Source organism: Phoenix dactylifera, chromosome 7 (assembly GCF_051530095.1).
Source record: "Phoenix dactylifera cultivar Ajwa chromosome 7, Ajwa_hap1_PhDact_Kaust_v1.1, whole genome shotgun sequence".
NCBI classification, from domain to species: Eukaryota; Viridiplantae; Streptophyta; class Magnoliopsida; order Arecales; family Arecaceae; genus Phoenix; species Phoenix dactylifera.
Genome location: NC_143196.1, coordinates 34,863,004 through 34,890,573, shown reverse-complemented (window position 1 = coordinate 34,890,573; position 27,570 = coordinate 34,863,004). Strand labels below are relative to the sequence as shown.

General features: G+C 41.6%; 1 protein-coding gene and 1 long non-coding RNA gene across 5 annotated transcripts; one reads left to right on the top strand and one right to left on the bottom strand.

Annotated features, from left to right (window-relative positions):
* The first annotated feature begins 688 nt into the window (after window positions 1–688).
* On the top strand, window positions 689–17,573 carry LOC103703740 (protein RER1B-like). 2 transcript variants are annotated; one of them, XM_008786696.6, is made up of 4 exons: window positions 689–1,178; window positions 1,303–1,712; window positions 16,547–16,727; window positions 17,273–17,573. In XM_008786696.6, the coding sequence occupies exons 2-4, from the start codon at window positions 1,363–1,365 to the stop codon at window positions 17,321–17,323; spliced, it is 582 nt and encodes a 193-aa protein (XP_008784918.1). In that variant the 5' UTR covers window positions 689–1,178; window positions 1,303–1,362; the 3' UTR covers window positions 17,324–17,573. The 2 variants fall into 2 exon arrangements, with proteins under 2 accessions (XP_008784918.1, XP_008784915.1); XM_008786693.4 differs by having other exon boundaries at window positions 692–1,178; window positions 1,339–1,712.
* Window positions 17,574–18,020: 447 nt separating this feature from the next.
* On the bottom strand, window positions 18,021–27,278 carry LOC103703739 (uncharacterized). Of its 3 annotated transcripts, none has more exons than XR_003384979.4 (3): window positions 26,888–27,278; window positions 23,192–24,588; window positions 18,021–18,462 (listed from the first exon to the last, which is right to left on the bottom strand). It is a non-coding gene; the product is annotated as an uncharacterized LOC103703739 (long non-coding RNA). The 3 variants fall into 3 exon arrangements; XR_015967583.2 differs by having other exon boundaries at window positions 18,021–18,481; window positions 23,192–23,462; window positions 26,888–27,270; XR_015967582.2 differs by having other exon boundaries at window positions 23,192–23,462; window positions 26,888–27,270.
* Window positions 27,279–27,570: the final 292 nt, after the last annotated feature.

Below are 27,570 nucleotides of genomic sequence, written 5' to 3'. Positions count from 1 at the left end.
TTCTACTAAAAGAGTGCCTTCTTGTATAATAAATAGATTAGCTCATTATGATTCGAAGGAAAGGCAAGTCCATTCATTCATTAACTAGTCTTTTTTTTTTACTTGGAATGCAAAAGTGCATGTATTTTTATCTCAATACTTTACATTTGCACTCTATCCTCCATGAATAGATACATAGTTGTTCGTGTTCATTGGGTAAAAGATAAAAATATTTTAGCTGATATAACACATAAACATATTTGATCATCAGTTCAAATCCAGGATATATATTTCACCAGCAAATAGTTGAAACATCACTACAGATATATTATTTAATCAAAAAATGAGCTCCCTGCATTTATCAGTTCAATAAAATTTGGATCTATCTAGCATCATAGCTTCTGCTATATTACACTCTCATGCCTCTCATATACTAATTATTTGGATAGATTTGCTTTCCATCAACCAACAAAGACAAGAAACCGGATAAACCAAAACAAATAATATAAGTATTAGCGTCTGCTCTTCCATCCTCAGTAAAATAACACATAAATGTGATATCTAGTCTACAAGCCTAGTGGGCTCTCCAGATCCGCGGGTCGCAACCGACAGAGAAAACAGCCCGACTCGCTCAACTCACCCATCGGGACCGAGTCAGCGAATTGGACTCTCTATGAATCCCGTATCTCGCCCAGATTCGGATCGGCGGACTCACCAGTATGGAGGATGTTATTTGGCTTCTCGTTTCTCTGGCCCTCGTTCCGTCCGTCTTCTTCTAACGATATATAGGTAGAAATAGTCGCAGGGGCCCTTCAAGCCTTTTCCATTCTCTTCTCCCCGGCTTCCTCTCCTCATCCGATCCCATCATGGCGAAAGCCTAAGCCTATCCCTAACCCCAGTTCGCCTCTCCCGGGGCCTATTTCCGGCTCCCCTGGAACCCTAATCTCGCCGGCTGCCGACGGATCCCTTCGCCCCTCTACCGCCTGTCCTTCGCGTTCCCAGGTTTTGCTTGCGGATCGAACCCTGATCTCCTTCTCTGCTCGAAGCCCGGCGCTTCTTGCGGGATTCTAGGGCTTGTTTGCCAGATCTGCCTCCTCGGATTCTTGATACGTGGAAGGAGCTGGTAGGTCTCTCCATTTGAGCTGCTGCTGGTTGATTCGCTTCGTAGCCAATTCTTCCTGAAAACCCTAACATTCGTGGTAATCTTCCGCTAATCACTCTCTCTTTTTTCTGATCAAGAACGCTAATTATCACACGATCTCGCCTTCTTTCTTGATTTCCTCGAGTTTTTTCGGGATGCCTTATTGGAATCCAAATTCCCAGATGTGTACTGAAATCTTTGCACGGCGGTGTTTTTAGGCGTACAGTTAGGCTCTAGTTTTCATGGAGGGATCTTCAGGCGATGGCGCCGCCGCTTCCGTACCGCTGGCGAAATGGAGAAACGATTTTTCCAGGGCGTTTCAGTATTATTTGGACAGATCTACTCCCCATACGCTCGGGAGATGGCTGGGAACGCTGGGAGTTGCTATGATCTATTGGCTCCGTGTTTATTATGTGCAGGGGTTTTACATTGTGACGTACGGTCTTGGGATCTACTTGCTGAATCTCCTGATTGGGTTTCTGTCCCCTATGGTGGATCCGGAGCTGGAAGTTTCTGATGAGCCTGCGCTTCCTACGAGGGGTTCGGATGAGTTCAAACCCTTCATTCGCCGCCTACCTGAGTTCAAATTCTGGTAAACTCCGGGGGTCTTTTACTGTAATTCAGGATCTTTATTGTTCCTTTTCTTTCCATTCATAATCGGATTTAGTAATTGCTTTTAATTTCTCGAGTAGAAATTATCATTCAGAAAGATATTTATCAGAAAAAAGTAATATGAAATTTCTATTTACTTGGGCTCTGACGTTTAGTGTCACTGACATGCTGCCTAGTTTCATTCTTTATCTGTAGCAATTCTCGAATTACCTTTTCATGTCATTTTCTACTTTTATGAATCTTCTTTCTGTCATTTTCTAGTTGTCAAAATAATTATCTTATTTTATATTCCTTTATACGAAAGCATTATTAGCGACTTTTTAAATTCTACACCATACGTTGATCGTAGTAACTGGGAAACTTTGTGTCTTGTGGGATCCATCATAGTTTAGAAAAGTTCTATGACATGCTCTCAACCTGATGTTGACCCTCATTGGCAATATCATTATTTGAATGTTTTTTTAAGTTCAGCATCATTCAGCATCATTCTTCTCTAGCAACTTTGTGGTTCAACGTTTAGGGCCGGGGGCGTAAAAACTTACTTGGAAATTTGTATTTTTTTAGGTAAGTGTTTTTTAGAGAACATTTAGACTGAAAAATAATTTACCCATATTTTTTTATACATTAGAAAGTGACTCTGAAATTTTGCATTACTACTTTCCCAGGTAAGTTGCCAAGATTTATCCATATTTTTCATTATACTCTTTGTCTATATATATATAATTTATATATTTATTATGTAAAAAATATTATGTATATATAATATTATATTCTATTATAAAATGGTTATTTTACAATGGAAAAATGACTTACCCACCTCCTAGGTGGGACTTTTTCCTCATGGATAAATGCTACCCATGAGAAAATAACTTACCCACTTGGAAAAGCATGAAAACTACCACACCCCGAATATAAAGCATAATAGACGACACATACTTGCAGGGCAGATTATACAAGCATGCAAGGCTACTGATCAAATCAAAATAATCTCAGAGCAATAATAATTCTTCAATCCTCGAAAATTAATTTAATCAGGATCTAATCAAATCATTCTCGTAATCAATTATCCTAAAGTAATATAAGTCAAAATATTCTAACTAATTATTATTATTCAAATCAAATAAAACGTTCAAACTAAACTGAACTAATCTAAATTAAACTAAGTTAGAAATCCAAATAATCATAAATATCTCTAGAAGATCTAGCACACTTCCAAATTTCGAGCAATCATGATTCAGGATCTGAAAAATGAAAAAAAAGAATAATGAGCTACATCAATCCAGTGAGCAATATAATGCACCAAAGTGGGGTCTAAGCATACCAAACAAATAAATAATCAAATAACATGATATTGTCTCGGAATAAATTAAATCTCGAATAATACACATTTTTTTCGAAAATTATTTTTTATAAACTGATACTAGACTCAACATCAGGCTACGGCCACGTAATTCAATGACATGGGTCAGATAGCAGGTACGGGCAGGGGTGAAAGTGGTTTGGATAATATCCGTTTGAATCCGTTTTCGTAACTGAATCTATCCGGATATGGATATAAATTTGAGCATTCGACTAATATTTGCATTCGTATTCATATCCATCAAAGAAAACTGGATATGGACATGAATAGACAACTATCCGATTTGTATCCGAATATTCGATTCTATTTGTAACCCTATTTAATTTTATATAGAACTCATCAACTTTTAAGAAAAATATATAACCACATTAACATGCAATTTATTTGATTTTCCATCCACTTAGTAATATTTTTGATTTTGTGGTCATAAAGTTTAATCATCCAACTTATATTTGTATTTATATCTATACTTCTAGTATCCGATTTGTAACCATATCTGTTGAAAACAGATATGCATATGAATTTTTGCATCCGACTAATATTCGTATTCGTATTCATCAGACAAAACAAATATGGATATGGATGTACCAATATTCGATCTATATTCAATTCGGTTCCAACCCTAGATACTGGGTGCACAAGGTGCCACATAACAAATACCTCTATTCTAATCACCGGTGGCTCGATGTCGAAATTAGTTTCTCATATTACTAGTCGATAGGGTCAACGAATAATCTTCATTGGTGGAGCCTGATCATAGCCATGCTAAGAATATATATATATATATATATATATATATATATAACAAATTTCATAAATTACCCAGCCATAATTTTTCAATTACAAAAGTATTAAAATACATATTTTAGAACAATTAGAACAATAATAACAGCATGCTTGATCTGTTTAATCAAATATAAAACAGAAGATTATAATCAAATTTAATAAACTAATTATAATTTTTCAAAGGTCATTAGAAAACACATTTTGAAGTGTTAGGTTACTTATCTTGTGAGCGAAACCAAACTATAGATTCAATTAATTTCAAAAATCTCTCTCGGAACCTAAGATTCTAACGAACACTCAACTGAAATCTTCAGTGAGCATTGCGGGCTAAGATCGTTGGAAGTCAAAAGGAGGAGAAAGGAACTGGCGGTGGTCTAGAAGTGGTAATTAGCAAAATCTGTTGGTGGTGAGTGCGAAGGGGGTATGAGGGTCTTTAAATAGCCGTTGGAAGTTAGGTTTTCTAGCTCTCATAGAAAATTAGAATGGAGGAGTCTGTTTTCTATTCCAAGTCGAACATGGCTCTATTCTTTTTTTTCCGTCTCCTACTCTAACTTTAACATCTGGGCCGGTCAAGTGGACTAGGCATAGTTCTTTACTATATAGGCTGGGTTTCACAAGAATATGGATAAGTTGGTCAATGGGAAAGTTGACCAACTTTTCCCTGTTATTTACCCACCAAAGAATGGGCCCTTATTATCGTTTGCTCACAGGCTTCAAAGTCAAGTGGAGGTATTGTTGCTTTGTTCAAAATAAATCAATTTATCATGTTTAGCCCTGGGGAATGGGGAATATCTGTCAGTTCTTCACAATTTTCACTTTCTCCAAGTTAACTCAATGTGCAAACTTTTCATTGCTGCATGTTGCTAATATTTTTACTTGTTTATATAGATGAATGATAAAAATTTTTGTCCTCGCCTATTAGTACTGCAGAAACTTTGGTATAAAAGTAATTTATTATTGGAGCACTTTGGAACTGTGCAAGGATTGATAATTTATTTAAAGATTGAAAAATAAAACCAGTCTCAACCTTGTTCCATCCTTTTTTGGTGAATTTCTGAGTGCAAATTATGCATTGCATTCTTCTTGTCATTCTTCTTGTCTGCAGAAGATCTCAACTTAATAGTTTTAAGGTCACGACGTGGTTAAATAATATTTTATGAGAGCAAGCTTCAAAGGCGCTAGTTACTAAATAGATAAGGAATGTCCATGGGAAATAGTGATTGCCTGATACAGTGCTGCATGGACATGGTCTTCAGATTCAGATGCCGATTCATATCCAAATGTCTGATTGAAAAGAGGATAAAAAAAAGAATAAGAGGAAATAGACGAATGAAATGATGTTAATTAGGTTATATATATGATAATATTTTTCAAAATTATTTTAAGGATGTACTGTTTTTATGTTTTTTCATGAATGCTTCTTTTTTTAACTGCCAACTTACTAGTGATGGGTTTATTCATAATGTCATTCTAATTTCTAGATTTCAATGGTTGTGACTTCTTTTAAGTGTACAAGGGGAGGTGTATACTCCCATGTATCTTAAGAAGATGACATGGGAGTATACTAGTAAATTAATGATTCTCCCATAGATTGTAAAACATGGTCACAAGTATTTTATAAGTTGCATCTCCACCTAACTTTTAAATCTACAATCAACAAATTTCAATGGTATAGTGCTTGCCTCTTTTCTGATTTTTTGATATGTGTTATCATGGATTCTTCAAGTGGGATGCAAGTATCGCCAACATTATTCTAATGTAGATCTTCATATGGAAGTAATGAAGAAGACCATCCGTGCACACTTTAGGTGCAAAATTTTTATATTCAATTGAAGCATTGCTGCACACATATTGCATTTTAAGCATGGAAATTGATATCTCTATGAATTTATTGGGACCATGAGAAGGTTTGGTAAAGTTTGAATAGTTTTTCAAACAATATGTTTTGAATTTGAAGTCTATCTTTTTTTAAATAGTTGTCTTTTCTGACAAAACACTTAATATTTTCGTTGATTTAAAATTCGTTCTTTTGTTAAGGTTTTTGCTTTATTTTCTCTCTTTACGTTCTGGTAATTTGTCAATGCGATGGATCCTTTTCTTTTTCGTGTTGTCAATAAGTGTAAATCAAGGATTTGGGAGCAAGCTGCTATCTCTAGTATTTGACAATTTTTGAGCTTTGTATCCTGAAAAACCTCTACTTAGACTCTATATGTGAAAAACTTTTCTCTAAGAATTAATATATAAATACAATATGATTGTGCACTTATACCTGTATATATGTATGTATATGCTGTCATAGGTTCATTTAATAGTGATAATTTTGTTTTGTTTGTTCATGTGTTTTATGAACTTGTTTGATTTAGTCTGATCATATTGAAAATTGTTATTTCATAAAAAAGACTTATTTGCATTGTGTTTTAATTATTGTTTCTATCAAGGAAGATATACAGGTTCTATATCATTTATATTTTATATTTTCTGGGGCTCTGCTATTGGTATTTTTAGTTCCCAATCTGTTTATATGGGTCTTATTATACTTTTGGTTAACCCTGAAATATTAGTTAAATTTATACGTCATTACTCAGAGAGAGATTGGATATAGAGATAAACATCGGATGGAGTTAGCTATAAATATTTCAAAATTAGGTCACCAGACTAAACTTGCTAGAGATTCTTTGGGAGTAATGATTATTGTTCTGAGTCTAATGTAGCAGAGAAGTGCCTGTGCTCTTTGGTTATTTGAGGTTTTGTGATAACTTGTAATTTTTTTTAAAGAAAAATAGATGTTTGAAGGTTGTTTTAGATTTCTTTTAATCATGATGATGTCACTGACGGGTCTGATGTCATCATATTTTTCATCTGAATTAACATAGTGCATATGAATTAGATTCACATTAGAAGCTTATCTATAAGAAGGAACCATCTGTTCTTTGTAAATTAGATTCAAATGCTTTTGGTGATTTAAGTCAACTGAAGTAGGGTGGATGTATTGTTTATCACTACTTCATAAGGGTTCTTAAGTATGAAATAAGGAGATCCAATTCCACCACTTTGTTTTATCTTGGTTCAAGGAGTATAGTGAGACATGCCAAGCAACAAAGAGGGACTGATGCGGGAATATCAGTTGTATCATGTAATATACGCTCAATTGCAATATGGTGATGATATACACTCTCTTGCAATATGATGATGATGGTAGATATGTTGCAATTACAAGCTGGCTAGTTGATTAATATAGATTATATACATTATAAACTTTAGTGGTGATATAAGTTCCCAGCTTGCGATAACATTCTTATTTTAGGATATGAATGATGATTTCCCTTGGGGGCTATAATTCTTTGATGAATCCCTTTGTGCTATTTGGTCATCTGTTAGGATCAACATGAAATATTTGGTCTTGATGGTGTAAACGAAGATCAAAATTTTCCTGGTTGAGGAGTGAGATTTGTTCTTGATAGGAAAGTCATTATTTCTTATATGTTGATTTTTAGGGCTTTGACTTCCATGTTAGTCTTTCAGGGACGAGAAACATTATGGAGATGTAGGTTTGCAGGCCATCAACTTGGCAAGCATGTAAATCAGTAAAAGAACCCTTGGGATGAATTTTGATGAGCTGAATAGTCTTTTGTTATGGATTTGTCTAGATTCAGAGAAAGGAGGCATATCCATTAAGGTTAGTTGGGAGGAGTAGTAGTGTGTTGGGTTGGTTTTATTTTGGCTTTCACTTTTGCTTACCTACTGGAATATAGAAAACTTTCTTTTTGCTACTTGGTATCACTGTGGAGCCTGCTTGTTTGTTTGTAATTGATGCCATCATTTATAGGGTATCACTTGCAAAGAGGTACTTTGACTTAGTGCTTGGTAATGATTAGCTGGTGACTTTAGTGCTAATTTTCTGAGTGAAATAGCATGATGCATATGATAGCTGGACTGGCTTATAGGTTACTTGTAGATATTCCACCATTTTTTTTCGAAAACAGAAAACTATGTGCTAGCATAGATTGTGATGACAGATATCAAGGTTCTTCACAGCAAATGAAGCCCCTCATTTTGGAATTTTTTAAGGGCCCATTAGGTATTGCTTCTGTTTTTCAAAAGTCCAAGAAAAAAACCAAACAAGGCTGAACAGTTGTGTAAGAAGAAAGTTGATGAAACCCTTTGTTGTTTAAATTGTTTGTAAAACCATTAGAGCTATTGGCAGCAAAAGATTTGTTCCTTTCAGGGAAAGAGTGAAAATAAAAGCAAGGACTGGCAGAAGCTCCATGCAAATGCAATCTCCAACATCAAACTCCATGGACTATTTCACTTGTAGGGAAATAAAAGCACAAAAACAACAAAAATACGAAAACAGGCCCTAAGAATTCCTGTCAGCAGCAAAGGGCTGCTACATGTGATTACCAAAGGCTGGTAAAACAGCAAGCTGAAAGCAATATATCTTGCTTTCTCTGGCGTCAACATATTTGATGCTACTCTGGTTCTCCTTGAATTAAACTATTGGGTAAGAAAAAATCATGGACCAGCGTAAAAGCTTATTTCGACATTTTCCTTGAGCTTAGAGTTGGTCTCCTAGGGACTCTAGGTAATCAATTCGAACTGCGTGTGCTATCAACAGAGATTTAGGAAGCTAAGGTTCCGGCTTATGTTGTCAATGATTGGCAAGTTATTCGAGCTTTGGAACGTGCAAGTAAGGGTGGTGAAAGCCAGATATAGCTTCAGTCCCCTTGCTGTAGTATTTAATCTTGAGGTTGGAAAGCTATAGTGCAAAATTCAAAAGAAATTGGAGCTGTAGACAAGTGGTAAGTAGGCACTATGAGTTTGGAAAATGCATTTCAAGAGTGTAGAGATATCCTTGCCTTGGTATGAAAAACAGATATGACTGAAAGTAAAATGAAGCATCTTATATTTATATGTTTTGGATATGTAAAACAGTACATATGTGACATGATTATATTCCATACTTTTCCCTGAAAAAAAAATCATTGATTCCAATGTCAAATATTGTTTTCTTTAAAGAAGAAAAATAATTATATTACTTTGTTTTTAAAACATATAAAGTATGAGCAGAGATCCTTCTTTGGAAATTTTAACCTTGACGATCATAAAATGAATTTTTTAATGGTAGGAGAGTTTTACCGATAAGCATGTGTAAGATAGTTAGGTGTTTGGACTTGAGTTGAGATGTCTGGAAATTTAATATGAAAGTATTTTTGAGGACATGATGGTCAGGAACCTGGAGCTTGGAAACTTCTAATGTCTTTCCTTAAAGTTGGTTGGGGAGGTTTTATCTGTGTCAGTCCTGGAATATAGGAAAGTATATTTTGTGGTGATTGGGAATCTGGCCTAAGTGGGGTAAAAGAGGCATATGAAGACATTTGAATGCTGAATGGTAGCAATACAGGTCATTTCAAGAGGATCAGATTGTTTGATCAAATGGTGAGTCTATTATTAAAGTTGCTTGAGCCTTTACGATGTAGCCTTGTGAAGTCACAAGGTAAGGAGATTTTGCACGTTTAGAAATTCCATTTTAATTTTGGTATTGGAAATATGATTTTCAATCTTAGTGGTTTTGGCTCTAGTGTCAGACAAAAAATATTAAAAATTCAAAAAGAGAATATGCTAGAAAAAGAAAATAAGTTAGTCAAATAAGCAAACAAGATATCATTTAAAAGTATAATATATTTTTTTGGATGATTGAGTATATCATTCTGGCAGTTTAATGTCAAGACAATATTTGTATCAGTGGAATGCATTCATGTGTGTATATAATTTGATGAGTTTATAATTATGTTTTGCTTCATTTTAGATTACAATATACTTTTCATTGTCTGACAATTTAACTATATGATTATCAGGTTTAAGATTTAAGATGTGGGATAGTTGATACCAGTCAAATATTGCAATGCTTTTAAATATTCACAAATTTTGCAGCTTAACCTAGGCAAAGTGCTTCTTAGTATTGAAGAAACTATGAAATGGTGAAAGATCGGCATGACTGGCCAATTTGTGCAATAAATTTGGGCCATAAGCATTTTTTTTAAAAAACTCAAAAATCTAACAATGGATCTATTCAAGCTGAAGTTATGATCAAATTCAATGAGTGTCTGGTAGGTCTTGACATGCTTATACTCAGCCCATAGACCCAATGGGTCTTATGAAATCTCACCTGCTGGTATCTGAAGATGTGGGCCTAACCCAATTCTTTTTTTTTTTTTTTTTTTTTTTTTGGTGCAACGGCGGCTCATACCCTACGGGTATGAATACGGCCTACAAAATCAGAAGCAAGTAAATCTAAAAGAGACTCCGGCACAGTGTCGGGCTCCCGCACAGTAAAGCCACCAGAGTGGTGAGCCGCATAGGAAGCGACCCAATCGGCTGCACAATTCGCTTTCCTGTAGACGTGTGTAGCCTGATGGGTTCCACACGCCTGCAAAAGTCCGCGAATATCCATGAGTAACGGTCTACCCTCACCTGCACGACCACGACCCCTAATCCAATCAATCACAGTGGCTGAGTCGCCCTCAAGAATGACCTGGTCGGCATGCAATATCCGTCTCGCATAAGATATGCCCTCCCATGCGGCTCGGAGCTCCGCACATACCACCGATGCATCGAAGATCCGCTGCCCCCCCCAGTGCCACTAACCTGGCATCATGATCACGGATGACGAAGCCTGCACCTCCACCACTTCCGTCAGCTGCCAAACTACCATCAAAATTCACCTTCAGGAAGCCAGGGGGTGGGGGTACCCAGGATACGAAACAGATGGGCGCTACAAGAGCGGTCGGGGTACCCCAGATGTCCCTGGCCAACCTGAAAGGTGACCTAACAGTAGTGCTAAAAAATTCCTCTGCATGCAAAAAGGCCCTGGCCACCACCGCCCTCGGGGATGAGCTGCGACTCTCAAAGACTCGTACATTCCTGTCTAACCAGGAGTGGTAAGCCAGATATGCAATACGAGTCCCTCTCTCCTCCACCCCGGGTCCTGCCCCTGGGAACTCCAGAAAACGGATGAGCTCGGCTATGGACGACCATCTCTGTCCCGGGTCATAGGCGATCCCTGCAGACCTCCAAATCTGAACAGCCCGCGGGCACTCGACTAGCACATGATAGATAGACTCCTCCACCTCCGGACAGACAACACAATCTGCAGCTATCCGTACTCCCCGTCGCATCAGAACACTCCTAGTGGGTAGACAACCCCATGCTACCTTCCACAGGAATAGTGCGATGCGTGGATGAACACGTAGTCTCCAGATCCAGGCACCATCAAAGTGTCGGGTCCCCACTCCTCCTCTCCACTGCGCAATATCGCGGGAGCTCACTATCGTCCTCCCGGACAAACTCCATATCCTCCTATCCACTGCCATCCCCATCGGGATCGGTAAGGCCAACACTCTATCTGCCAGCTGATCATCAAAATCCCGCCTAACGAGGTCTGCATCCCATCTCTGCTCCCCCTGGACAAACAAAGCACTCAGTGTGCGCCCCTCCAGCCACCCGTGATCCATCAGTGTGGGCCAATCCTGCAATCTGCCCTCCGATAGCCATCTATCCTCTAGGATACTGATAGTCCGACCGTCCCCAATCTCCCATCGGATCATAGGCAGCACCCCCGGGGCACGAGTACATATCTCTCTCCAAATAAAGGAAGATCCACGTCCGGCTCTGAATGTATCCGAAGTAATGGGGTCACCATACTTCGCTCTCAGCAAGGAAGCCCAAATACCTCCCGGCTCCAGAATAAATCTGACTGCCAGCCTAGTGGCCAGTATCTCCCTACGCTCCAAAAGAGAGTGGACTCCCAGCCCACCCCGACTGGTTGGCTGACAGATGACCTCCCAAGCCAGTAGGTGGATGCCCCCTCTGTCCCCACGGTGCCCCCATAAGAAACTCCTGAACAACCTCTCCAGGTTCCGGAGCACAGACACCGGTACCAGTGTATTAGACAGTAGGTAAACAGGAATAGAGCTCAAAACTGACCTCAGTAGGGTAACTCTGCCCATCATCGAAAGAGTGCTCACCTGCCAGCTCTCCAGTCTCCGTCTGATACACGCCTCCATGGACGAGCACTCCCCCTGCCGTAGACGTCGACCAGTAATCGGGACCCCGAGGTATCTAAGGGTCCCCTCCTGCTCGGCGATCCCCAATCTGCTCATGATGGATGCCTTCACCCTAGGATCAGTCCTCGGGCTAAAGCTGATGGCTTACTTAGATAAGTTAACCATCTGACCTGAAGCTCCACAATATCCCTCCAGGATTCCACTAACAGTCAGAGCTGACCTCCGAGTTGCGCGGGTCAGTAGTAAACAATCATCCGCAAAAAGTAAATGTGAGATACCTGTCGCGCCCCTCGCCGGCCTGTATGCCTCAATCTCCTGTGACACTGCTGCATGGCGGAGTGCTCGTGACAAAAAGTCCGAGTAGATGATAAACAAAAGTGGTGACAATGGACAACCCTGCCTCAGACCCACTGATGACTCAAAATACCGCGATGGGGAGCCATTTATCAATAATGCAAAAGATGGTGCCAGAATGCACCCCTGAATCCATCTAATCCACTGTGGGTGGAATCCAAACATCTCCAAGGACCGCCTAACAAAATCCCACCTCATCCTGTCATACGCCCGCTCCATATCCAGTTTGATCCCCATCAAACTCCTGCAGCGGGGAGCACTCTGCAGATCAGTCATAAACTCATGGGCACAGAGGACGTTATCAGAAATCGAACGTCCCCCTACAAAAGCTCCCTGCTCCTGACAAATAATCCTGGGCAAAACACCTCTCAGCCTCTGTACCAGTACCTTAGCCACTACTTTGTGCAAAGTCGTGCACAAACTGATAGGCCGGAAGTGGCCCGGCTCTACTGGGTCATGTCTCTTCGGGATCAAAGTGATAAAAGTCCGCCTCCACTCCGTAGGCATCGAAGCCGATGCAAAAAACTGCTGAACAGCCTGTAGAATCTCCTGTCTAATGATCTGCCAATACCTCCTGAAGAAGAGTGGGGGAAAGCCATCCGGACCTGGGGCCTTATCCTCCCCTAGAGACCATAGGGCCTCCTGAATCTCCATATCTGATACTGGTCTGCTCAATGCTGCATTCTCTCCCTCGGTGATCTGCACCTCTGGAACCAATCCCCACTCATAGCCATCAACATCCAGTCGCTCTGTGTCAGTCCATCTGGCATGAAAAAACTGCAATAGTGTCCTCCTGACAACCTCCATATCCTCTGACTCCTGCCCACTACTATCCCTGATCCTGCGAATCCTGTTCTGCTGCCTCCGCATGATAGTCGACTGATGAAAAAATCTCGTGTTGCGATCTCCCTCGCGGATCCACTGAACCCTCGATTTCTGTCTCCAGAATACCTCCTGCTGCCTGAGTAGAGAGTGATGCATGGCCAAGAGTCCCCTAAGCTCCCCCTGGTCCTCCTCCGACAATCCTCCACCACTATCCTCTTGGGCCTGCGCCCTAGTAATAGATGCTTCAACTTCCTCCACCCTTCTGAAAAGATTCCCCACTTCCTCCTTATTCCACCGAATCAACCGGCGTCTAGTCAGCTCAAGCTTCCGAGACACCCTGTACATTGCACTCCCACGAACAGGCGTTCTCCAGGCCTCCCTCACTACCTCCCACGACCTCGGGTAGGATAACCATACCTTCTCAAATCGAAATGGAGAATGAGACTGAATAAAATGTGAAGTACTCACCAATATGGGGCTATGGTCAGAGGCAATTCTAGGCAAATGGCGCACCCAGTAATCTGAGAATCTCTGGATCCATCCAGTCGAGGCAAATACTCGATCGAGCCGCTCCCATACTCTGGCCTGACCCTGCTGGTTGTTGCACCATGTAAATCTTGGGCCAGTGAATCCAAGATCAGCTAGCCCATTAGACATCAAGAAGTTCTGAAATTCCCTGACCTCAATTTTATTGGTGAATGCCCTACCGCCCCTCTTCTCCACTGGACTGTCAATGCAATTAAAGTCCCCTGCTACCAACACCGGGTGCCCCAGCTGTATGAGGCTTGTGGCCTCCTCCCACAACACTCTCCTCTCCCTATAGTCCGTACTTGCATATACTGCAAGTAAAACCCATGGGGGAGCATTGCCCTCTGATATCACTATATTCACCTGCTGCCTGCACTGGTGGAAAACATCAATGTTGCACGACCCCATCCTCCACAGTACAATAATCCCTCCAGATAGCCCCTGCGCCTCCACTGCATAGGTACCCCAAGATCTCGGGATAACATGCCTGACCCGCTCCAAACTACCTCCCGACAATCTTGTCTCAAATAATATACAAATCTCGGGATCATGAAGACTAACCAATCTCTGGAAAGCCGGTTTGAAGGACGGCTTCCCCGCCCCCCTGCAATTCCACAATAGAACCTTCATAAAAACGGCTGAACAGTGCTTGGTGGAGTCTCAGATTCCTGTGACCCATCCACCACCCGTGACCCCTTCTCCTCTGTGGACGACCCATCCGCCACCTTCTTTGACAAAGCCTCCCTCATTTGTTTGGCAATCACTGCAAGAGCCGAGCCGCCAGCGTTGCCACCTCCCCCATCATCCGGACTGACCGATTTCATCTGCACACCGTCGGCCGGCAAGCATCTGGGGTCTCCCGTATCCATGATCTCCCCTCCTCCAGAACAGGACGAACCATCCACTGGAGCCTCCGCCGGGATCCCGCCGCCGGCCGCCGATGTAGAGGCCGAACTTGAGTCCCCCGGCCGATCCACCGCCTTGACGTCGCGGCCCCCCTTCACCGTACCACCGGACGCGGCAACGAAGGGCTTCCCATCAGTTGACCGGACTCCTCCCACAACCGCCGGCGACAAACTCCGGCTGCGGAAGCTCCGCCGGTCAGCTCCCCGGCCTGCCATCGCCGGCCGCGGCACGTTTGGCACGGAAGGGTACCGTGCCAAACGGGCCGTGCCAGTCGACTTCTTGGTTGGGCTACGAGCCCGTTTCAGCACAACAGGCCCCGCCTCGGCCCGATGAATGGCCCGATCCACGTCCAGTGGGCCTGCAGATATGTTCGGCCCGCGAATCTGACTTGGGCCTGGGTCTTGGGGTCTGGTTGGCGATTCCGGCACTCGGTCCTGGTGCCGAGTCAACTCAGTCATCTGAACTCCCGCCGCCACACCGGGTTCCGGTTGCCCCGACCCCTTCCCCGGCGACCCTCGCCGGGCGACCTTCTTTGGCTTACGCCACCCCTCAGTGTCCGGCGATGAGTCAGCCTCAACCTCAGCCGTCTCCGGGGTCGGCTTCACCAAGCTTGCTCGCCGAGCCGTCTCGGCCGCCTCCGTCGTCTTCTTCACACCGACCGGAGCGCCAGTGTTCCTCCAGTACCTCTGCCGGGGCACCGTCATCCACGGACCAAAGGTCATCCGAACCTTCATTACCTGCGGGGGAGCTTCCGATCCGTGCCTTGGACCTCCGCCTCCGTCCGATCCACTAGCAGGCTCGCCCTGCCCCTCCGTCTCCGTGCCTTGGACCTCCGCCTCCGTCCTCGAATGCATTCCCGGGGCCTGGTAACAGCATTCACCGGCAAAGTGGTCCAGACGGGCGCATCGATAGCATAGCCCCGGCAGATCTTCATAGGCGAAGGTCTGCCAGAATCTCGCCTGCACGCCCTGGACAATGGTCCCCGGGACCAGCGGTTGCCGGACGTTGATCTCAACTTTAACCCTAGCATACCCGATGCGCCGCCTCTCATGGGAGAATCGGTCGAGCTCCAGGGGGTTCCCCACCTCCGCCACAATCACCCTGATGGCCTCCATGTCCCAGTACTCAACAGGGAGCCCGGGCAGCCGGACCCAGACAACCGATCGATTCACCGAATGGGTGCCCGGAATGAAATCGGGAACCCATTTTTCCATTGCCAAGAGCTGCCCCGCCACCACCCACGGCCCAGCAGCGAGCGCCGCCGCCCGGTCGTCGCCCGATGCAAACCCAATTCTTTTTTTGGATGGGTGGGGTTTTAGTCAATTTAGACTAGAACAGCTAAATAGTTTCAGTTTCTGGGTTGGTTGGTACCCAATCCTGTGCCAACCTGATAATAAATTTGGTTAAGGGGTCTTGTATCTTCATTGCATGACTATAGCACCTTAATCAGTTCTTTCACTTTATTGTCAAATGGTGCAACTTTAGTACTGGTATTGTACTCATGCCTCATTCCATTCCTGTATTTTTACTACCCCTTCATCTGGAAGTTTCTCATATCTGCCACTTATACGTTTGAGCCTATTGATTCCTCAACGTTTGGAACCATATAAAAAAATTAGGGCCTTTCTGCCATTATATAAGGTTTTTTTTTCTTAAGTTGCTGAGGAATGTGTTCTTTAAATAAATATAATAGAACCATTTTTCTATTTCTTTTGGATAACAAATTCAGATTAAGAAACCAATCATACTGTAAAATTGATTGTTTATTGGACCTGATTATGGACTTGTTTTGGTTTCTTTTTGTTGAAAGTGCATTACACATGCTTGTTTACTAATTTGCTCTTATTCCATAAACCTAGTTTAACATTCATCAATTCTTTTAGAATGATTAAGTATGTGTGCCGTCCTTGTTTCAGTTATAAATTCAGCAGATATGTCAACCATGGGCAGTGAATACTTTAATGGCAGCTAATCTCTTCTTGTTTTCTTCAGGTATTCCATAACAAAAGCCTTCTGTGTGGCATTTGTGATGACTTTCTTCTCTGTATTTGATGTTCCTGTATTTTGGCCCATTCTTCTGTGCTATTGGATTGTTCTTTTCGTCCTGACAATGAAGCGGCAAATTCTGCACATGATCAAATACAAATATGTGCCATTTAGCATGGGGAAGCAGGTATGAACTAGCTTTAATACATGAAAAATTTATTATTGCTGTCCCAGTTTCTACAAGTAAAAATATTATGCAATACTAGTATTATGAAGCTTTGAATGAGGATGTATAAGGTTGCAAAGCAAATTTCTTTCAACAGTATGAAAGCATGTCAGCTGCACTGTTGAATCATTAGACAGCCGGTTCTGCAAGTAGGTTGGACATGCACCTGATGTCAACTGTTGTCCATAGGGAGAGATGGCAACATTGCTTCTGTGCACTTCTGCTTGATTGACTTGATTGTTGATATCAATACTGCAGTGATCTATGTTGTTCATAGTAGTCAACTAATCGTTTTTCTCTGTTTGTTGAATGTGCTATTTTCCAAATTGAGTTCTGTTTAGCCCTTGTGTTACTGCCTAATATATGTTTTAGCATACCTAAATGATTTGAGCAATTTAATGTGGTTAAGCACATGAGTTTATTATTTTTTAGCTTACATATCGTTAGAATGTATATAGTTACCTGTTTATCTATTTCAATGTTCTCACCTGTTTTGTTTGGGTCAGAGATATGGTGGCAAGAAGACTTCTGCAAGCAGCAGTTTGTCAAAGGACTGATCTCCACGATACTCCAGCAATAGAGGCAGAAATGGCAGAATGGGCATTCACATATTTGATGTGTTAATTGCTGAAGTTGGATATACATATATTATGTTCTGTAATTTGGAGAGCAATTACTTTTAGTTGCATATTCATTTTGCTTGCCTGTGGGCGTCCCTTGTTTGTCTGTCATGGATTACATCTTTTCATGCCCATATGTTGTGATTCTCTGCTCTTCAATGGAATCTGATGTTACCTATTGTATAAATAGGCTGAAGGTTTCTTTTATTTATTTATTGTTGAGAGGTAGAGAGACCATACTAACATTACCCAACTTCAGTTTTTTACAGTAATTTATTGGACTTGCGCATTCATTAATTGCCCAGGCGATTGACTACCATCAATTTTTTTCGATAAGTGATAAGCTGCCATCATTAATTGGTGTACTCTGCTCATGTCGATGAGAAAGCATAATGTCGAAAACCTAGTGGCTTTCCCGGTGGTATCTGCGGGGCCTTCCGTGTAATTTTAGGTAGTTTGGTAAATGACAATCAATGAATTGATACAGGTGATTACCAGCCCTCGGCGAATGAAGCTGAAGCTGGTGTTCTAGACGATTGCGACTGTTTTGGTTTGCTGGTACAGGTGAGAGGTTATGCATTCCACTTAAAACGTGATCTACAGTATCCATATTTTGGTAGGATTGCATCGGAAATTTTTCTAAATAAAAGAAAAGGTTTCCACTACCATTAACATGTTTTCAGTGCCTGCTGTAAATTGTCAACTCCATAAATTCGTTATAAGGGCATCAAAACAAAATTTTAGAGAAACATATACAACCCTCTGAAGCTTGACTCAACGCACGCAGCAGCCCTGAAAACCTCTTCCTGTTGGATGCTCATGACCTCCGCGACAAATTCCGCAGCAGGATAAAGACGATCAATAGCCAAATCATTCTCACATGCTAGCACTTGTCTCCCAATTTACTGTCATGCCATCACGTCTCATTCTTCGCCATGAAGCAAACCATGTCTGAAAATTTAATATCGGCGCTAGCACAATATAAGCCATACCAGAACAGTGCTTGTCATGCATTGGCGCACGCAAAATGGCAGGGCACACCTCATCACCTCATGGGTGCCAGTTTGTTCCTTGCACTAGTATTTCAAGCAAGGCCTCGTTCACGTAATAAATAAGAATTTCAAAATATTTATGTAAAAAGCACAAATGAATTAGCATACTAATTTACGAGCACCATCAATTATGTTCAGTTTCTGCAACTTACTGGTTCTAGTTGGCAATCTCTTATCCTGCAAATTTTAGTTCTCAAATTGTACACAACTCTTCAACTTGATCAAATCAAGGGGCTGATCTTTCATCCTCTTTCTTTAAAAAGCAAAATTTTACATCACTTTAAACCTTTCATTTTCCAATACCAAGATCTTTTTCGCCTCACACAGTGTGCATTCCAATAATAAAGCTCTCTTCTCAGATCAGCTTCAACTCCCCTAAGAAAATGCTCAACAAGCTTCTGCTTGGGGAAAAAAATAAGTCTACTATAATATATAATGGGTTTAAACTTATTGCTTAATTGTTACATCGTAGGATGTTAAATCAACAAAAGGTCATTCCACAAAAAGTTCAAACAAATTCTTTTAATTTTGAAAGGGCAACAGTGTTTCCTGGATAATCATTTTAGGATGCATAAATTCACTAGCAACTTTTGAAACCTCCCACGTATCAAAAATAACCTACAATAGAATATTAATCTCAATGTCATTAATCAGCTTCCAATTGACTGCTCCAAACAGTACCAGTGCGACCTCCAGGCACAGGGGAAGTAGGATCATGTCTTGTTGACAGGGGGCTGTAAAATGGAGGCAAGTTTACTGAATGAATTTTTATTTGATTCTTACTCATGATGGGATAGGAGAGAGACTTCATACCACACAGGGAGCTGTAAAATGGAGGCAAGTTTCGATGCTTCACCAGTTAACTTACTGTTTACTAGAAGCTAGAAGCATAGGGCCGGCAAACAAGCAAGCTGTTTGCGAAGTAGCTTGAGTTTGACTCATTCGGTAAAGAAACAGGCCAAGCTAGTGCTACACTTAACTGACATGGCTTAACTTAGCTTGAACTACTCATACAAAAATAATTTACATGTATATTATGTGAACTAGATTTGACTACACACAAGTAGATCTCCACTCAATTCTGATCAAGTTTATATGACACGATGAGGGCCTCGCATTGATGATCCAAGCTATTGGATGTGATCTATTATCTCTAAATTAAACACATCAAAAATCATATGATTTTAAGTTCCCTAGACTATGCATCAAGTGATCAAAAAAAATTTTCATGCTATTTAGACTGTCCAATTTTTTGACCACTTGATGCATAGGCTAAGATCTCCAAATCATATGATTTTTGGTGTATACGCAGTTTAAAAGTAGTAGATCAAATCTAATAGCTCGACTTATTGATGTAGGACCTCTATTGTCTAATTTAGATCTAACCGAATATGAATAGGGATACACTTGAGTATAGACAAGTCCAATTCTATAGTATATATTATTTTAATAATTATTAGTTATATAAATAATTATTTTATAATTATTTATTATAATATAATACAGATTATGTAGAATAGAATGTATTTCAACTATAAGATTAAATATTAAACAAGCCGGAGCTAGAGGTAGCCCTGGCCCGGGCTCATGTTTGGCTCGTTTACACCACTATAGAAGGGAGCAGATAGGAAACTTCATATAATCTCACTTCTTAGGCCATCGGTGAAAGTCGTTAATCCCTTTCTTCTTTTTTTTGGGAAAACCGGATACATCGTTCCGTCCTAGTATAGATACATCCAAGAAAGTCAGAAAGAAGAAGGGAGCGAAGAGGGGGTGGTGAAGACTCATAGCTATTACAACTTCATACACTAGAGTGTTGTGTAACAAACGATACAACCCAATCAGTAACCCCATTCGCCTCGCAATATACATGGGTAATTTGGAATTCAATAACAAAGAAGCCCCACAAAGAAGGGAATCGACGCCTAGCCTGTTGAAGACTCCTTCCTAACAACCTTGTCTCCAATAAAACACAAACATTTGGTCCATTCATATACACTAACCTCCTACAGGTGGCCGAGAAGGAATGCTTCCTAGCCCCTCTGCAATTCCAAATCACCAGTTTCATGTCATTGGATATGAGCCCACCCCCTGACCAGCACTCCCCATCCCCGCGCTGGCCCCCACCGGGCGCCCATCACCTGTAACACATCACTCGGGCAACCCATGGTTACCAGAGTCTTGTTGCTCCCCTCCCAAGGTAGCCTTGATTTTCTAGAAATCCTGACCATGGTTGGCGTCCTCTGCCAGCGTTGCTGCCTCTCCCGGTCCCGCAGCAAACTCGTCATCCACCGCCGGCATCAGTGGTTGTTGTGGGCAATTGGTGGCAATACCTTCCATCCAGTCCGATCCAGTATCTCCCTTGGCCCCTCCGTCATGCTCCGCCTCTGTACCGACCTCCATTGGAGGTCGTGCTCCTACCATGGCCGCCATTGCTAAGGGTGATCAGTAGTGCTAGAGTAGTTCGGTGCGATCCATCAAGGAAGAGGACGACCGCTCGAGCTTTTGGGGCACCTCAGATTGGGCCTAAGATGGGTCGGTTGTCCCGGATCCACAACCTATCATCCCGCAGGCCTTCGCTCCGTGGGTGGGCTCCTGTCCCTTTGAGGCTCGAGCCAAAACCGGCCTCCAGCATCACCTCATCCACGCACTCAAGCCCACTAGCCCGGTCCACCACTCCCTTGCCTTGGGCTCGATCCGCCTCGCTCCGTGACTCGACCCCTAACTTCGGCTCGAAATCTAGTTGCCTCGTTTCTTCGCCATTCTGAGCCAAGTCCGGGATGAAATACCCCTTCTTTGGATACCACCGATGAGCCACCTTCGTCGGCTTCTGCCAGCCAAGTCCGACGGCGAGCCTGGAGAACTCAGCCTAATGCGCGGTGAGCTCGGCCCGACGTAGGACGAGCTCGGTCTAAAGGTTGACTACAGGGTTGACTAGGTTGTCTTCCTCGGCCAAGCACCACTTCTAGGACCTTTAGGTTGTCAGATCTTGGCCGTCGCAAGCCACGGCCCGAACACCAGACCCCTTGTTGGATTCAGCCCCTCCTCCTTCGCCGAGGCCGCTGTCCTTGGGTCCGTCTCCACCACCATGAGAATCGGGGACACCCTACCTCGTCCATGGTCCACCATCGGCGCCGGCAAGGGGAACCGACACTCCTCCTTATGACCGATTCTACCACATTAGTAGCAAAACGACGGCATATTTTTATAGACAAAGTTCTACCAGAACACCCTAGATCACCCCCATATTAGAATCCCCGATTTGAGCGGATCAAGGGCATTGATTTCCAGCTTCACCCGAGCGTATCCCAGCTTTCGTAGTTGCTCGATGAAGTTATCAAGAGCCCGCGGCCAGCCGGCCGCTGCCGTGATCTCTAAGATTGACGCCCTCTCCCAGTATTCCAGCAGTAGGCAGGGGAACCGGACCCAAACCATCATCGTCTTCACCCTATCCACTCCGGAGATGAAGTCTGGAACCCACGGTTTCATCAGCAGCAGCTGTCCGGCCACCAGCCACGGACTATCGACCGGGGCCGCATCCCGATCACCCTCATTCCTAAATCGGAATACACATTGGTCCTCCGCCAATGGAAACACCTCCACATCGTAATCGAGCTTCTTCCGAGTTTTGAGGTCGCGGGTGACCCACTCGGCAGGGACTCTCCGACCCAAACTCCAGGATACAAGCACCGTCTTCTCCCAAGCTTGCCGAGATGCTTCCACGCGCTCCTCCTATAGCTCCAAGACCTCGGTGAAGTAGCGTTGGAGTTTCTCAATCTTTGAGATCGGGTGGCTCGTCCAGCCGGGTAGCTGGGGAAGCCCCTACACAACACCAATCCACGTCATATTACTCTCCTCTTGCCTCACAGTCTGCCGATCCTCACCACCGGAGGACCCCTTCATTGAACTCACCTTGTGATCACCCATTGTTCAATGCCCACTTGCTCTTTGACGAAAGCCCATAGACACCACACGAAGATTAAAGCACCCTACCACAATGACCACTCAAGGAGTGCTCCCACAATCCCTCAATTAATCCCTATTTTTGACAGATAACGAAATCCATATGAGAGGTAGTTTATGTTATCGCTAAAAAATAGGGACTTGTTATGACCCATCCCTCTAACTTCCCCCGCTAGCAAATGTAGCAGGTCCTTAAAATGTCCTCATTGGGAAGATTTCCCTTATTGACTCTCTCTTGAGTATATCAACACCTACACTAATCTCAACAGGCCTAATCCATCTAGAATGATCCTTAAACAACTTCAATTTTATTGATTTTTTTTTTTTTTGAGAAACTTCTACTTTATTGACATATGGATAAGAGGATTGAGGAAGCATTGGCATGGGAAAGCTACACTTGGCTACCCAGATTTCTTCATAAAATTTACCAGTTCAAACAATTAAATCTAAATTTACGAAGAAAAACTGTTTCATGAACAATAATTGAACATCAGGAAATTCAGAAGTTACTGATTATCAATATCTGGATTAGTTAACGCTAACAAAGCAAGACAAATTGATCTAGCGGAGGCCCCTGCTGGTATGGGGATAGAGGAAGGGGTGGGAAGGATCACATGCAAGTTGCTGCTTTTCAACAATCTTGAGTATTCAGTAACTAAGACTACCACAATCTATCAAAAGAAAACTACATTCTAATAGTCCTTGAAATCTCTACAAATCTAACATGACCTAAAATCACAATTAAAAGAAATACAAGAAAGAAGTAACATGCAGAACTTGTAAACCTTACCAATTGTCTAAGATGCTACATCTGTTGTTTGTGACAAATGAATTCATTCGATGAACGGGGCCCATGCTAACCAGCCAGAATATTCTCAGTTCTTCCACCACGAATGCCTTCTCGACAAAAGAAGCTTCATTAATTGCCCTATATTCTGGTTACTCCCTTTCTGAATAAGCCTCTTCTGACACGACAGCCAGGCATCTGCTTGGCTTCTTTGTATCTTGGGAGTGAATTTTCTGAAACTTCTGCTTTTCCACCGCCATCACGAAACCTACTACTGCTCAGTCAACCAACAGCAGAATTTGAGCTTGTGTTTGTTTGATCACCACTCAACTGACAAACAGCAGAATGTGAGGTTGCATTTGTTCATTAAAGAATAGTACTAGCTGATATGACTTGAGAATTCCGATCAGAACTCTCGATCCCACTACTTCCCTGATGAAGAAGAGGAGTATTTCTCTCTAAAACCACTCTTAAGTTTGGAGCAAAGTTTTTTTCTATTGTTGCTTGTATATGGCAGAATTTTTCCGCAGAACTGTGCAATCATGGAAAAAGAAGATATCGCCAATTAAAACTGAGTGTGGGCTCTTTGTTAAATGAACATCATAAGAGGGAGACCTAGATAGCTTCCTACAAACAATCACCTCATTTATTTCCTTTGGGTAAGGACTTCTAGCATATGTGCCATCCTCCCTATTATGGTCCTTGGTTTTCACTAGTGGTGAGAGGATCCAGGCTATGCCATGAACTGCAGAATTAGAATTAATTTGCTGCTCTTGTTCCCTTGCTCTTGGCTTTGGAGCAGACCATGGCATGTTATTACTGTAGTTTGAACTCTCACTCACCCTTGAAATTTCTTGAAGTTGTGAATGAGCATTATTTTCTGCAGAATTATAAAATTTTGGCGGAGTTCTCTGACTCCTATTCCAGGATGAGCTGTTTAGCTCATTAATTTTCATGATCTGACTCCTCTGTTTGTCCTTATAAGCAGAAACATACCGGAGATGCTCTAAAACATTTTAAGGACAGGTATTTCTTCTTAAATCATAGTATGCTAAAGAATTGGTTTCTAAGGAGATCTACCATGCCTTCTGGCAGCTGGACTAGTTCTCAAAGCTTTCACTGAGGTATCACTGCTTTCCTCCTCAAAGTGTTCCTCCAACTGTGTTTTAAGAGACAGATGGCTCTAGCAGGACAGGTGTTCTAGGCTTGTTTGAAGTGAAGGTCCCTCGTGACAAGGGCTTTCCTGCCATTCTGTTTCTGTATAAGAGGGCTCATAGCCACTTCATCTGTGCCTCAAAGAAGTTTGATGGTGAGAAAATTTAGTGTAACTTGAGCCATTCCCCATTGCTAGCATCCTCGAGAAGTGGGGGGGTCTCTGCAATTGAACAAGCTGGAGAGGCCTGAATATTAAGGTTGAAAGCAAAATTATCACCGGATGGGTACATAACTTAAGTGCAACATAACATGCCTTTTTGTTAGAAGCAGCCTTATGGACCCACGCAGTTATTAATCCATTTGTGTATTCGTCGACGGACTAACAGCTCGATCTTGAGCAACATTTTGAGTTAGTAGATGCAATATGAATTGGACAACGAGTGGACACAACTATTTTTTCACTATAATTTTCTTTTTGCTGACTGGTAAGTTAAAATGCAAATTAATAAAGTAAACATAAGTACACCAAATTTAGACTACACTACTGTTACTTGATTTGTTATTAAAGAATGAAATTTCTCTTTACCAAAAAAAAGAACAAAATTTCTATTGAATGGTGAAAAATAAATCAAAGATTTTAATAAATTATATTTCTCCCCAATCAAAATAAAACTTCAGGCTTTTTAAATTAGCTAACTTCAATCATTCTTAAAAGAAGAAAAAAATCAATGACGGACATTTTTGACCAACTCAACAACAAAAACAATCATTCTTAGACTCCCTTCTTTTAAATGTTCCGTGACTCTGGACACTAGCACTCATTTCCTAATAAAATAATGAAATTCCTAATCAACTAATAGGAAAAGGGAGACTTTAACAAACAATTTATCACTTCAAATGATGATAATCAATCAATTAATTTTAAATAAGAGTGTAATTCAGAAGAATTTAACCAAGTTTCTCTTCAAAACTTGACAAAGCATCACTACTTTCAAAAAGAACAAAATTCCTACTCAACCATTAGAAGATGAAAGGAATCAAAGAGATATTTAAGGAAAAAAGTTCCACTTAAACTGACAAGGATTCACTCGTTTTCACGTCTGAAATTACAAACACCTCTCATTTTTAAAGTTTCTTGACTCGCAACACTAACAGTCACTATCTTATAATTTAATGCAGATCCCACTCCATAAATATTTTATAAAAAGATTTAAATCAACTATTTTCAATTTTTGAAAAAACTTCACTTATTTTTGTATCTGTAAACTTGACTTGTTTTAAATTCCACAAACAACTTGGGAATTTACAATGAACCACCTGTGTGTTCAAATATTGATAAAATCTACTCGTTTTTTATAAAAAAAATCCTAGTCATACAATCAAAGTAAACAACTAAGAAGATTTTGAACAACTACTTCTTTTGTTAATCTTTAATGTTCCTCTACTCTCAACACTAACACCTACTTCGCGATAGAAGAAAGAAAAACCTATTCAACCATAAAAAAGAGAATAGGATGTTTTCATCAGCTATGCTTTTGTTCAGATCGCTGCTTCCCCCTTTCTCCTGTTATTCCACACTTCTATATATTCATTAAACGATAGCTGCTTTGTCAATCTGAAATTAACAAACTCTATTTATAGGTTTTTCTTATTTCCTGTGATGTGACATTTGACAACTATAAGAGGCATCAATTTGTATATGAAATGTCATTTTCTTTCTTTTAGGCATGGATTTCTGGCCCTCCTTTCTGCCTCAACTCCTTTGATCTCAGAACAACATCAATTTGGTCCCCATCCTAATGTATGCTATATAAAAAGAAAAAAAAAGAACAGAAGAAATTTCTACTCAACTAGGAACAATCAATTTAGAGTATCCTTGGACAACTTGGTTAGACTAATCTTTATAAACTTCATTCATTCTCAACGCCAAGAATATGAATCGTAAAGTGGTTATAGAAGTTTCTCAATTCAAGTATTGATCAAGGAAATCACACAGGCGAGCATGCAAGAAAAGGAAAAAAGCATTAATATCATCTCTATATTCTTGGCAACCCCAATGATTATGCTTCTTATTGCACCAGAAGAAGTTTGATTTATAGAAACCACGAACCCCAGGCATGGTAAGAAATCTAGTGTCTCGGCAACTAGCACACACCAGACGCTCCAATTTCACAGATATACCCAAGCAAGAGCTCAAAGAAGGGTTTGTCAAAGAACCGTACTTCAATAACTACAACACGCTCGTGTTTCCTCCACTAAACGTCTCAATTCCTAGGGTTTCTGCAGCTAGAACTCAGCTCCAGCGAATCTACCATCCGAAACACCAAGAAACGTTCCGAACCTGAGCCTTATGCAATGAAAACAACAAGGCATTCAAGATATCAGGGGATCGGAACCAAGCAACCAAACAAGAACCGAAAAACTATGGTTCCTAGAGCATACCCAGTAAACATAAGAAATATTAAAAAGGGAGCTCGAACTTGTCAATATTCATCAAAAGATCTCTTCATAGAAATACCAACCAGGTTCGTGAAAGAATCATACCTAAAGAACCACAAAATGCCTCCAAATGGAATCAATTCCTCCAAGAAATCCCTCAAGAACGAGCCTCCAGCAATCCGCCTGCAATACGCCAGGAACACCCAGAGTCCGATCGGATCGAAGCCAAGAACCCCGAAGAGAGCCCGATAACAAGGGTTCTTGGAGCATGTACGACCTCAGATGCGCAGGAAAGATTTAAACGAGACAAATAATGGGAGCATCGGCATCGGAAGAGACGAGAGAGGGCGACTCCGTCTCTCTGTCGCCTTTCTCGCCCTCCAGCGATGCCACGCCCAACGAACAAGGATTGCTCTCCTCTTCGAGAATTTAGGGTGACCTTTTCTCTCGTTTCCTCTCTCTCCCGGGCTCAACATTAAGGGCGGCAGCATTTGATAATTAATTTACACTCAAACTTAAACTAGACCCTATACACCCACACCCTTACCTGAGGGAACTGTATGATGTGGCTTATGTGTGTCGGCGTGGGTTTCTGTTCGATGTTTACAAATTAATATCCAACCTTGCATGGTGCAAAGCGAGTCACTATGGGGCGGGTTTTTTTTTTTTTTTGATATGTTTCTCCTTGTACCTATGTTAAAAAAAAAATCTAAAATTCAAATAGAAATAAAAGAATTTCTATTTACCGAATCCACCGGTCTCCTAACTTAGAAAAAAAAAAACATACC

Coding starts and splice junctions, on each gene's coding strand:
- LOC103703740 (XM_008786696.6), top strand. CDS start 1,363: ATGGAGGGATCTTCAGGCGATGGCGCCGCCGCTTCCGTACCGCTGGCG. Junction 1,713..16,546: donor CTACCTGAGTTCAAATTCTG/GTAAACTCCGGG, acceptor TGTTTTCTTCAG/GTATTCCATAACAAAAGCCT. Junction 16,728..17,272: donor CATTTAGCATGGGGAAGCAG/GTATGAACTAGC, acceptor TGTTTGGGTCAG/AGATATGGTGGCAAGAAGAC.